Raw genomic sequence first — 13,919 nt, 5'->3', positions numbered from 1 at the left:
ATAGAAAAGAGACAGCCGAGCGGGATTGGAAGGATAAACTTATACATAAGGAGTCAGGAGGAGGACATTCCAAGGATGAAGAACAGCATAAATAAAAGTGTCAGACCGGAAAGTGCTGAATGTGTAACGGGAATGCTACAAAAATCAATTAACCTGGAGCAATAGTTCTCAATTTTAAATGTATAGCAAATGCCGGGCCTCACCCCACACAATTAAATCAGATGCTCTGAAAGTTGAGCCCAGGCATCTGTAGTGTTTTAAAGTTCTCCAGGTAATTAGGTAATTCTAAGGATGAGCCAAGGTCAAGCCCATTGACCCAAAATACAGGGTGGAGGTAGGGAGGGGATAGGAGAAGTGAGAGTTGTCAAGTCAGGCTGGTCTCTGGCTGGCATCACACAATTCAACAAGTGCATGCTCATTCTTAAATGTTCTCATGGGCGAGGTAGTGTGGCCTTTCTCCCAGAGGTGACGGGGAACCATGACGATGAGAAACAAAGGAGTGACAGGGTCAAAGGCACATTCTGGGATGATGAATCAGGCAAGGGGGACAAGACCAAGGACGACATTTCGACCTGGTCCTGTTATCCCTACTATTTAGGACCGGAAGACATTTTGACCCTGCTGCACACCCAAATCCCATATCCTTGTTCCTAGAGATAAACACAAGCCATTAGTTTTTGTTGAATTCATAAATAATACTAGTGGAAACAGTACATGCAAAACAAGACTCAAATTAGTTCCAAGTTCATAGATTTTTTAAAAACCAGACTAAAGAATCACATCTTGTTGGCAACATGAACATTGAAAAATTTAACTCAGGAAAAATCAGATTTGGTAAAACTAAGTCACTCAGACTAACTCAAACTAATGCTGTTAATGTCCAGAACTACACCTGGTAAAATTTGTCAATGACCAAGAATTGACAGAAGATTTAAAATCTTTTTGACAAAATTCAGATCTACAGAATCTGAACCAGGAAAAATTGGACTTAATTTTTTAAAACGGCCTTGAAGGAATACTGACAATGGCAAAAATTATAATTGATCAAAGTTGATGAAAACAACAAGAATGCAGAAGATCAATGAACCAAATCTGCTGTAAACACGAAAAATGATCAGTTCTGATAATAATTTCAGTAAAATAAAAAAGAAAGTGGAAAAAATCAAGAGTGGCTCAACCATCTTGTATAAAAAACTGAGTGAGGAATTAAATTGATTTCATGGAGTTAGATCATCAAAAGATTTTCTTGATTAAAATGCATTTATGTTGATACAAATCTGGTTAAAATGTTTGGGTGTATAATTATCAAGTCTTAATCCTAACCTTTATAGGCAAAGTCGCAGGGGCAAAACAGTGGGGGCCCAAATGTCTTGCAGGGATTGGATAGGAAGAGGTAGGGGACCTGGGAGGATGCTATCCAAGAAAAAGGTGATGAAAGATTATGTTCGGGTAAGGGCCTGAAACCTCAGGGCGAGAGCCACAGCCCAGGTGAGGTCTACAGGTAGGTATGAAAGTTTAACCACAGCTTCAGATTATGGAAATCATCATACGTGTCCCAAACCCAAACAAGGCCAACCGAGTTCCACTGACTTGATGAGCTAGCATTTAGCCCCCACCCACAATGGAGAGAGATGCCTGCACTTACTCCCTGGTCACTTCCGGGGTCTCAGAAGAGCCAGAAGCACGACCATCCTCAGCATCTGGGTAATCGGGCTCCCCCCAAAAGTTTGAAGAGTTCCGATTGTTCTCAGCACCGGGATAGTCTGGTTCCCCAAAAAAGTGTGGAGAGTTAGGTTGATTCTCGGCACCTGGATAGTCAGGCTGTGCCAGAGAGTCTCTATATGGACTGATTCTGGAACCAGCATATTCTGGATTCCTTCTGGAGCCTGGATGGTTGGAACCGGCTCTGGGGCCAGGATGGTTAGAGTTTCCCTGAGATCCAGGGTAGTCTGGTTCTCCCAAGGAGCCAAGATAATCAGGATTTGTTCTGGAGCGTGCATAGTTTCCACTGCTTCTGGAACTTGCAAAGTCAGGATTTCGTTGAGATTCAGAGTAGTCTGGCTCTCTGGATGAGCCTGGAGGGTACCGATTTCTCCAAGATCCAAGATAATTTGGCTCTGCCAGAGATTTGGGATAGTCTGAGCTTCTTCTGGAGCCTGCAGAGTATGGATTGCTCCTGATGCCAGGGAAGTCTGGATTACCCTGCGATCCAGGATAATCTGGTTCTGCTAGAGACCCAGGATAGTCGGAATTTCTTCTGGAGCCTCCAGAGTATGGGTTGCTTCTGCTGCCAGGGTAGTCTGGATTACTCTGAGATCCAGGATAATCTGGTTCTGCTAGAGACGCAGGATAGTCTGGATTTGTTCTGGAGTCTGCAGCGTATGGGTTCCTGCTGGTGGGGTAACCCGAGTGGTTCAGAGGACCTGGAGAATCTGAATAACCCTGAGTTTTCAAATATCCTCGCGTAGGGTTCCGAGACCCTGAATAGTCAGGGTCATCCGGATCTTCCTCGTACCCGTTATTCCTGTAGTAGGCAGACATGCTGGCACAGATTCTTTACCCTGGAGTGCTAAAATGTTCTTGCATTTGCAGTTACTCAGGGATCTTTTCTGTTACCTGAAAAACAAAAAGGAAGGAAAAGGTCAGACTTTTTCCCTTTCTTCCCTGCAGAGGCTGCTGGTTATCTTCCAGTACCTGTCCTCCTTTCTTTCATGGTTGGGTACACAGCTGCCCAGAATAAAGAGGATGTTTTCCAGCCTCCTATGCAGCTAGGTGCGGCCAAGAGTGGTCAACGGGACCTGAGCAGAGCAATATATACAACTTCCAGGTTACTTCCAGCCGGCCGGAATGTGGAAACGATGGGGTGCCATCTTGGGCGTGCACACCAGGCAGCACCCGCCCTAAGGAGGGCGCCCAACAGATGGAAGAAGCCTGGGTTGCTGATGACTTCACAGATAGGTGCCAATATATCAGCTCAGACTTTTACATACAGGAAGAAATAAACCTTTATCTTATGTAAACCACTGTTTTTTGGGTCTCTGATACATGTGGCTAAACTTACATCCTGACCAATACAATGCCTCAGTTGGGAGGGAGGGGAGCCATGGACCAAAAGACGGGAAGGAACAGGACTTTTGAGCACTTGGATTGCACTAGCGGTTCTGGGGTTCAAAGTATAAATTAGGATAAGTGCACAAAGGAAGAAAGGTCGATGGTAACTAGAGGACTTGGGTAAGGAGACAACTGCTACCATCCCTTCCACTTTGAAAAGATGATTTTATGAGTTCCCTGAGCTCTGATCCATGGACATGCTTTCAAATCAGAAGCGATGGCGTTTTGATCACTAAGAGTGCTGGATATCTGTTGTTTTTACTTGCCTATTACCCATTTGTCCCTCTTTTGGCCCCAATGCCCTGATTTTCCTCTGGGCATCTGCCCCTCCCCCACTCTTGATCCAGGTGATTCAGGAAGGGCTGATTGCATTCCTGACTCCAAGGATGGTCACATGACCCAGGCCTGGCCAATCACTGTGCACCATGCCCCTGGCCACAGGGTTTGGTTCAGGAAGGGGCACAAAACCCATTCAGTCTTCCAAGACCTTGACTAGACTAACTGGGAGAGATAAGCTCTTGTTTCACTAGGGTTGCTATGGTGATAGAACATAAGCCTGGGAGCTGCTGGTGTAGTGTCAGTAGGAACAGCGACAAAAATAATAAGTAGAGGAGGGGGCCAGCCTGGTGGCATAGAGGTCAAGGTCACGTCCTCTGCTTTAGCAGCCCAGGTTTGCAGGTTTGGATCCCGGGCACGGAGACCTACACACGGCTCATGAAGCCATGCTGTGGTGGTGTCCCACATACAAAATAGAGGAAGATTAGCACAGATGGTAGCTTGGGAACAATCTTCCTCACCAAAAAAATAAAAATAAAAGTAAAATAACCCACAGGGGAGAAAACTAAAAGGAAGAATCAATAGGATTTGTGGACTGATCCGATATGGGCGGGGTGAGAGGTAAGGAAAATACAAGACAGAAATATCTCCACAGTTTCAAGCCAGGATTAGATGAATGGTGACGCCTTTGAAAGAAGGAAGTAGACCATTTGTAAAGTTCAGCCAACGTTTACAAGTTTATCTCTAGACAAACATAAAGGGTTAGATTTTCCTTGAGAAATCAGAGCTAACACCAATATTAACTTTCTGCCCTCACCTGCAGTCTCAGCATGTTCATTTTTGCTAACTCAATTCCATATTTCTCAGCAAGGTGGAAATCCATTTTCCTTTATTTTCTCCCTGCCTAGCATCCATTTCTCTCTTTGGTGGTAACACTTTTCCTTGAGTTAACACCCCCATTCTCAGTCCATATGGGCCAGGTGTAGACATATGACCCAGTCAGAATTATTTTCTTCCTGGCCACAGTGACTGGGTCAGGACACAGAACCCAGTCAAAACCAGCGACATTCAATTCTGGGAGTTTTGTCACAACTGTTGAGAAGAGAGAAGCTCTCTCTTTCTGCTGGACTTGGAGTTAGGAAGTTATAAGCCTGAAGCTGCCCGTGGTCACCAGTGGAGGAGGCCTCCCTGAGAGTGGTGTCAAGTGGGAAGACAACAGAGCCAAGAGACAAGAGAAAGAGATCAAATGTGGATGACATCATTTAAGCGCCTGAACCCACCCACGCCTCACATCTCTGTAAATATATTACTCCTTAATTTTAAAAAGAAAAGGAAAATGAAAAACCCCTAAATCAGACGCCCATACCACAAAACCGTCTATTTCCTTAAGGGGCCATTATACCAGTTCTAAAAAAAATGAATGGTTCTGGCTCGCAAACATTTCCACTTTTCTTACATATACAACACAGAAAATCTGAATTAATGAAAGCAAAAGCTGGGTGAGGACAGGACATATTGCCTGAGTTGAATGGTCCACCTGTGTGATGCTACAAAATGGAAATGGTTAGGGACCCAGCCCTTGGCATCGGGTACAACTGGGTTTAGTTTCCATCTGCTGGCTGTGTGGACTTGGGCAAGTCACTGAACCTCTCTGAGCCTATTTCCTCACCCATCCAGTACGGACAATAATACCTCATAGGGCTGTTGTAAGGAATGAACAAGATAAGGCACAGAATGCAGCTGGCACCAAGGAACCATTTACTGAACAGAAGCTATTTTTTACCACTATTTTTATTTATGTGTAATGTAAACCCTGGCAGCTTCCAAGAGAGAGATAGGGGTTGGTCGACAATAAAAGTCTTGCACTCAACCAGGACATGATTAAAAAAGTAGAAAATGGTTTGTAATAAAGTAGAGGGAGGAGGAATTCTACAAAATTCCTAGGTTGACATAAGGGGCGGCTTCTGAGAACCACATTGTGCTGTGAGCTCCTTGCGAGCCCAGACTGAAAGGGACTGATGACAGGTGATCGCATCCTCACTACCCATGAAAAGAGGACGTTCATCAGTTTCCAAGAGGGCGACAGCTCCTCCCAGGATGAATTTCTAAAAACAGTGTATTATGAGAACCCTTCCAAAGGGCTCAGATAACCACATAGTAAAGCCAGGGCCCAAGGTCATCAGCCAAGAGCTCAGCAGCTCTAGCCACTCCAGGCCGAGCTGCAGGAGCAGAGTGGGGAGAAGATGCTGCAGCCCCCTGCAGGTCCCTGTGAGGAGATGAGCAGCCCCCTGGCAGGAAGGCAGTGGCATATGGCCATTTCTGGCCAGTGGGCTGTGAGCGTAAGTGGCTGTGTCACTTCCACACCAAAGCATTTGAGAGCCGAAACACAACCTTCTAGTTCCACTTTCCCCTGCAGTGGCAACCAGTGACATTTCAGATGGCGACCCACCCACCAGCCTGGCTTCCTGCACGACTAAATGCAGCAGAGCCCACCCCCACCAACCCACAATAGCTTTCCATGAGCAAGAAATAAACTTTTACAAGTTAAGCCATTGAGATTTTGAGTTTCTTTCTTTGTTTTTTTATTTTTGAGCAAGATTAGCCCTGATCTAACATCTGCTGCCAATTCTCCTCTTTTTGCTGAGGAAGCCTGGCCCTGAGCTAACATCCGTGCCCATCTTCTTCTACTTTTTATATGCGGGACGCCTACCACAGCATGGCTTGCCAAGCGGTGCCATGTCTGCACCCGGGATCTGAACCAGCGAACCCCGGGCTGCAGCAGCAGAACGTGCGCACTTAACCGCTGCGCCTCCAGGCCGGCCGCTGAATTGGTTTCTTGATGCAGCAGAACTTTGGTCTTTATTTAGAATCTCTGACAAATTCATTTATACGTACATTCATATAACACACACAGTTAGGTAGATATGTAGGTACACAGAGAAGTAGATGATGGATAAATACATAAGTAGATAGATAAAGTAGGTAAGTAGATAAGTAAATGATAGATAAGTAGATAGATAGGCAGACAGACAGACAGACAGACAGACAGATAGATAGATAGATGTTATATGCGATCAGCCAATGATTAGTTTCAGTCTGGCACAGTTCTCTGTTCTACTGACGTCAGTTGACAGGAATTTGTGTATTGCACGTCTCTTTCACAGTCCAGGCGCGAATGCTGCTCTAACCATTATCAGCTGCACTGGAACAAATTCCTAAACAAACACAAAGCTGAGCCCACAGACAGGACTAGGGGACAGAAGAGGAAGGAGGAAATAGCTACAAGAAAATCGTCTTTTATTGATTGTCAAATAAAATGGGAGTGGTCTTCTGAAAATCTTACCCATAGTTTCCTACAAACTATCAGAGGAACAAATATCCTGCCCTTTCAAAGGAATACTTTTGCTTTGTGCCTTGGAAAAAGCACAGACAGGATACTATACTTTTTTATTTTTCCTCCAAATTTTATTGCTCTAGCGCCCTTCCAATAAGGGCCATTGAACCTATTCTGAGTCCGCCTTTTGACATCCATTGAGCGCTTCCCACCTCACTGTTTCTAGGGTTTTCAATCATGTTCCCAAGCATTTATACACCTGCTACGTCTGTTCATCGGGGACTCCCTAATTGATCTTGCAAGGCTCCTGGTTTGAACGGGCGGTCGCAACACTCTTGCATTTGTCATCCAGCCAATCCCAGAAAGTTCAGGGGATAAATTACACGCTAGAATCTTGAAGAAGTCACAATCAGGCTTTTTATCTGGACCTCTGCTGCCTCTTAGCTTTCCCAGACTTAAACCAACATAAGCCATGGCAGGCCACCCACAGTTCCGTTCTGCAGACGCCAAAGTGGGCTCATAAAACATAGGGACACAGAGTCATGAAGGATTGTCAGGCCAAGCTTCGTGCGTAATGAGAAAAAACTGGAAGCAATCCAAAACCACATCAACAGGGGACTGACCAAATCAGTGACAGCACCCCTGCATAATGGAACATGACGGGGTATCAGAAAGAATGCTTTAGAGCTACACATACCAGCAGGAGATGGCCGGCTATGCACGGCTCTTCGCTCCAATCTCCTTTTCCCATCTTCCCGCCCCAGGCTCAGCCTAGACTATCATGGCCATACAGTCATGACTGTGCAAAGGTTAATGTTGCTAATTGAGGCCATTTATTATCTGACAAGAAAGGAAAGAGAAACCAGGACCTTGTAAAATGGCAATCCTGATCAATACCAAATGCAGGACATCACCCCATAAGAGGCAAAAAGCAAGGCCACAAATTCTAATTTTAGTTGTACATTTTATCTTCTAAAGGGGTGAACTTTGTCATGCCAACTCATGACAGGGCCAACCTTTGAAGCCCAACAAAATCAACATTGCTTTTGCTGGCTACAATCCTATAAATGATACAAGATACATACATATTGAAGACCCACAGTCAAAATTATGAAAGTGATTCCATAGAAACTCTTAACTAGTTCCAATGAGCCTCTATCCATTTAATTAAAAATAGACCAAACAAATTTTTTTAAATTGTTTTTTGTGGGGGGGGGACACGGAGAAGAAACATTTCATTTTGCTAAACAAGGTCATTAAAAGCAGCGACAGCTTTTGTGATCTACTGTCATTAGACCATCAACCTGCGGACACCTTGATTTCTGACTTCCGGCCTCCAGAACTGGGAGACAACACATTTCAGTTGTTTAAGCTGGCCAGTTTGTGCTACATTGTTACGGCAGCCCCAGGAAACCAGCAAAACCACACAGAGGGTGCATCAATAAGCGACAGTACTAGGACTTCACGCATAAAAGTTACATCTATGTCTATCTTTATCATACCCTACAGACTTCATGCAACTTGTCCTTTTTTTAAACATAAGACTGATTTTGAGATCTATTCATGTTGGCAGTTCACACATCAATCTACAAGTCTGTTCATTTTTTTTTTTTTTAAGATTGGCACCTGAGCTAACAACTGTTGCCAATCGTTTTTTGTTTTTTTCTGCTTTTTCTCCCCAAATCCCCCCAGTACACAGCTGCATATTCTAGTTGTGGGTCCCTCCAGTGTTGACATGTGGGACGCCACCTCAGCATGGCCTGATGAGCGGTGTCATGTCCACGCCCAGGATCCGAACCGGCGAAACCCTAGGCCGCCAAAGCAGAGCGTGTGAACCCAACCACTCAGCCATGGGGCTGGTTCATTTTAATGGCTGTATAGTGTTCCATCATATGGCCTTACCACATTGGACTTATTCCTTCTCCCACTGATGGACATTTGGGCTATTTCCCATTTTTCACCATTAAAATGATCGGTTTACATCCCATCTGAGTCTCCTTGTGCCCACTTGTGACAATTTATCCAAAGAAGACACAGGGAAGTGGTTTTGCTGGGTGGCTTGCCTTAAGTGTTTCAATTTCACAAGAAACGGCCCCCAAGTAGTTGCATTAACTTACAACAGCTTCGGGTAACTAACTATTCATTTTCACATGGTCACCCAGAAGGACAACCAGAATATTCTCCAAACTGGTCTTTCTTCCTTTTCCCTGGATTACCCCCAGTCAGTACTACATGCAGCTTGCAAAAAGGCAAGAGAAAGAAGCTCATTCAGAAAAAGAAGAAGGGCAAGATGAGCCTCAGTGAAACTGGGTTTTCGCCTTCTCAGCACTGTTGACAGAGAGCTGTTTGTTGTGGGGGCTGTCCTGTGCATCACGGGACGTTCAGCGGCCTCTCTGGCCTCTACCCACTCGGTGCCAGTAGCATCTCCCCCAAGTCGTGACAACCAGAAATGTCCCAGGCCTTGCCAAGTGTCCTCTGGGGACAAAATCACTACTCCCACCACCCCAGCCCTGCTTTTGAGAATGGCCCGGTTAAACTGATATTAATGTGGGAAGACCTACAAGGGCTTTTCCAACTCTGCAAGTCAATGATGTAAAGAAAAATTTATAGTGGAAAAAAAAAAAGAAAAAGGATGCAAAGCAGAGGGAGACTTTGACATTAAAGAGAAAGAAGAGGACATTTTGCATGAAAATGAAAACTAAGTTAATAAGTGAAATGGACAAAGTAAGAAATGTACTTCTGAAACATAGTAACTTTGACTACCTACTCCCAGGCAGGCGGCGAGCAGAACCATGTGCTGCATACTCGCGCTCTGCGCCTGATGTGGAGCAGAGGACTCTTCACACTCCGGTTTTACAGATGAGGAAACGGAGGTTGAGAAGGACTTGACATCTTCTCTGAGCTCTCACAGAGAGTAAGCAGGGACAAGGATTTGAAGACAAGTTTCTTTACTACACTGGACCACTTCCCACATAGACTGACTTCCTCACTTTTTAATTTACTTATTTAACTACTTAGGCATTTCGAACAATCGATGAAGATGCTCAGGCAAAAAGGGAAATAGGGGCAGAGAAAAATCTCTATTTTCTATTTACCCATTAAAGGTAGAAAATAAGAGCCAGCCCCATGGCCGAGTGGTGAAGTTCGCGGTGGCCCACAGTTTCACTGGTTCCGACCCGGGGCCGGGCCTAGCACTGCTCATCAGGCCATGCTGAAGTGGTGTCCCACACAGCACAACCAGAAGGACCTACAACCAGAATATACAACTGTGTACTGGGGGGGCTTTGGGGAGAAGAAGAAGAAAAAAAAAGATTGGCAAAAGATGTTAGCTCAGGCGCCAATCTTAACAACAACAAAAAAAATGTAGAAAATAAAAACAACTGTAATCCCACTAAAAAGAAGGCTTCTTTGCAGAAAGGAAAACAATAAACAAGCTGAATAAAAGGAAGCAAGAACTGGGATAAAGACAGACACACAGACCAACGGAATAAACCAGAGAGCCCAGAAGTAAACTTTTGCATATAGCATCAAGTGATTTTGACAGGGGGGCCAAAACCAGGCAATGGGGAAAGGACAGTGTTTTCACCAAATGGTGATGGGAAAACTGGATATTCACATGCATAAGAATGAAGTTGGACCCTCACCTTACACCAGACACAGAAATTAACTCAAAAAGGATCAAAGACCTAAAAGTAAGACCCAAATTATAAAACTTTTAGAAGAAAACAGGGCAAAAGATTCATGACATTGTATTTGGTGATGATTTCTCGGATGTGACACCAAACGCACAGGCAGCAGGAGTAAAAATAGAGAAACTGGACCACATCAGAATGAAAAACTTCTGTGCATCAAAGGACACAATCAAAAGAATGAAAAGGCATCTATGCAATGGGACAAGGGATTTTCAAATTATGTATCTCATAAGGGGCTGATATCCAGAATATATAAAGAACTACTGCAACTCAACAACAAGACAAATAGCCAGATTTAAAAATGGGCAAAGGGCTTGAGTAGACATTTCTCCAAAGATACACAAATGGCCAAGAAGCACATGAAAAGATGCTCATCACTAATCATAGGAGAAATGCAAATAAAAACCACAATGAGATATCACATTGTATCCATGAGGATGGCCGCTAGCAAAAGACCCAGACAATAACAAGTGTTGGCGAGGATGTGGAGAAACTGAAACCCTTGTGCACTATTGGCAGGAAGGTACAATGGTGCAGCTGCTATGGAAAACAGGATGGCAGTTCCTTGAAAAATTAAAAATAGAATTACCCTATGATTCAGCAATTCCACTTCTAGGTATATATCCAAATTGAAAGCAGAGTCTCAAAGAGATACATGTACACCCGTATTCATAGCAGCATTATTCACAAGAGCCAAAAGGTGGAAGCAACCCAAGTGTCCAATGGATGAACGGATGAGCACAATGCGTTACATCCATACAGCAGAATATTACTCAGCCTTAAAAAGGAAGCACATGCGACAACGTGAATGAACTGGGAGGATATGATGCTAAGTGAAATATGCCAGACAGAGAAAGACAAATACTGTATGACTCCAGTTAATGAGTTATCTGGAGTGGTCAAACCCTAGAAATAGAAAGGAGAGTAGTGATTGCCACGGGCTGGGAGGAGAAGGAAATAAGGACTTGTCAATGGTTGTTTAACGGGTATAGAATTTCAGTTTTGCAGGATGAGAAAGTTCTGGAGATCGGTTGCACAACAATGTGAATGTACTTAACACTCCTGAACTGTGTGCTTAAAAATGGTTAAGATGGTAAATTCAATGCTATGTAAATTTTATCACAATTTTAACAAAGGAATAATAAAGACAAAAAAAAAGAAAGAGGCAAGAATTTTTCCAAACTATAGTCATTTCAAAATGAAAATCAGTTTTCAAAAAGAATAAAATATTAAAGCACCATGTCTGGGGAAAATGGGAGAGAAAAAGCTGGAATAAGCTGACTGTGTGAATGCTTTTTTTCCCAAACCCTAAATAAGCTATGGAAGCTTTAAAATAAATCAAAATTAATTACAGTCAAAGAGTACTGAGTTTTCTAACGGTGTAGTTTACTCAAAGCCTCAGGACAAGTACAATAAAATTGTCATTGAAATGTTGCACGTAACATTCATCACAGCAATAAAAGGAAACTGAAAAACCATCACCCTAAACACATTTCTGACCCACCTGTGCCTGACAGACAGCTGAGAAATGTGACACTTTCAGCCGACCTCCTGAGCAGGGTGCCAAGGAGCAAAGGAGAAGCAAATTCCAGGGGTAGACAAGAGCAAAGAAGATTCCCTGGCTTAAACAGAAGAAAGTACTTCCCAGGGGCTCCAGAAAAACTAGGCCATAGGGCACAGTTAAAACAAAAAAAAAACAACTACGGGCCCGCCTGGTGGTGTAGCGGTTAAGTTCATGCACTCTGCTTCAGTACCCCAGTTTTGCAGGTTCAGATCCCGGGTGTGCACCTACACACCATTTGTCAGCGGCCATGCTGTGGCAGTGTCCCCCATACAAAATAGAGGAATACTGGCACAGATGTTAGTTCAGGGGCAGTCTTTCTCAAGCAAAAGCAGGAAGATTGGCAACAGATGTTAGCTCAGGGCCAATCTTCCTCACCAAAAAAAAAAAAAAAAAGACTCAAGAATTCCCCCACCTCCACCAAAACTCTGTTCAGTGGCTTTCTGCTGAATTTAGAATAACATCTAAACTCTTTACTAAGATCTGAAAAGTACTCCATGAGCTGGCCTCTGCTCATCTCCCCTTGTTCACTATTCTATAAATCAGGGGTCAATGCACTTTTTCTGTAAAGGACCAGACGGGAAGGATTTTAAGCTTTGCAGGCCATACAGACTCTGTAGCAACTACTCAGCTCTGCCGTTGTAGCATGAAAGCAGCCCTGGATAACATATAATTGAACAAGTGTGTCTGTGTCCCGATTCACAGACACCGAAATTTGAATGTCATATTATTTTCACATGCCATGAACTATTATTGTTCTTTTAGTTTTTTTCAACAACTGAAAAAATAAAAAACCTTCTGAGTTCATGAGCTACATTTGAACTGCAGGGTGCAGTTTGCTGAGCCTGTTTTCCTGGCCTTTGCACACACTGTTCCCTCTGCCTTCAATGCTTTTCCCCGCACTCTTGGCCTGGTTAACTTCACATCCTTAAGGTATCAGCTTAAATGCTGCTTTCTCAGAGAAGCCTCCTTTATTCCTCCACATCCAAATAGTTCCCTTTGAGCCTCTTTCATAGTGTCCTGCCTTTTTTCCCACAGGACTTACCAGTTTGTAATTATATGCTAACTTTTTGTGCTTATTGTTCAATGTTTGTCCTGCCCTGGACTGAAAGCTTTGCGAGGGCAGGGGTTATTTGATCTTGCTCACTATACCCCCAGCATCTCGTGCCACGCCTGGAATGTAGGAGGCACTCAATGAACATTTGTTGAATGAAGGAATGCTGTCCCACAAAGTTCTCATTTGTCTCGTCCGTGGCCTGAAGCCCACCTTGGTGGCTGCCGCCCTCGCCAGTGGAAGGGGAAAAACCTACACTGGGGTCAGCTGGGCCACTCCGGGGGAGGGAGGAGGTGCGGGGAGGGTTCGCTCGGACCAGAACTTCTCACGCCTGCGTCCGTTTTTGTCACAAACACATCACTCTTATAAACTGACGGTTTCCCATCAGTTCAGGGATTCTTGAAGGGACAATTCCCCTCACGGAAAATAACCAAGGAGCTCTCAGCAATAGTTCCTTCCTTTTTAATTCCCACTCGATACCTCGAATTAACAATTAGGCAAGTCTCCATTGGTGCTAACAGGTCTTCAACACCTCTCTGAATTTGCGGTAGTCTCTTTTTCACCAAAGATGGAGCAAAGCTCCAAACTCAGAACCTTCGTGAGGCCACAACTTATGACTAGAATTTAACTATTTCATTTGGTAAATTTAACACACAATAACATACTTCTGGTGTATAGTTCTATGGGTTTGAACACGTGCACAACCACCCCCACAATCAGGACACAGAACGGGTCCATCGCCCCAAACTCCCTCTGAGATCAACTCCGCCTCCCACCCCTTGCCCACCACTGACCTGGTCTCCGTCCCCATCATTTAGCCTTTTCCGAAATGTCATGAAAATGGAATGGCACAGTACGTAGCCCTCTCAGACTGGTTTCTTTCACTCAGCG

General features: G+C 44.1%; 1 protein-coding gene across 5 annotated transcripts in view; it reads right to left on the bottom strand.

The window, feature by feature from the left end:
• TMC5 (transmembrane channel like 5) overlaps positions 1-13,919 on the bottom strand; it is a 74,764-nt gene that overhangs the window by 43,058 nt on the left and 17,787 nt on the right. For all 5 annotated transcript variants that reach the window (XM_046665369.1, XM_046665364.1, XM_046665366.1 and 2 more), the window contains one exon: positions 1,646-2,616. In XM_046665369.1, coding sequence (XP_046521325.1) covers positions 1,646-2,541 — 896 coding nt within the window. In that variant the 5' untranslated portion in view covers positions 2,542-2,616. The remainder of the gene's footprint in view (positions 1-1,645; positions 2,617-13,919) is intronic.

The sequence above is a fragment of the Equus quagga genome, chromosome 7 (genome assembly GCF_021613505.1).
Source record: "Equus quagga isolate Etosha38 chromosome 7, UCLA_HA_Equagga_1.0, whole genome shotgun sequence".
In the NCBI taxonomy this organism is placed as follows: domain Eukaryota; kingdom Metazoa; phylum Chordata; class Mammalia; order Perissodactyla; family Equidae; genus Equus; species Equus quagga.
This window is presented reverse-complemented; position numbering and strand designations above follow the sequence as displayed.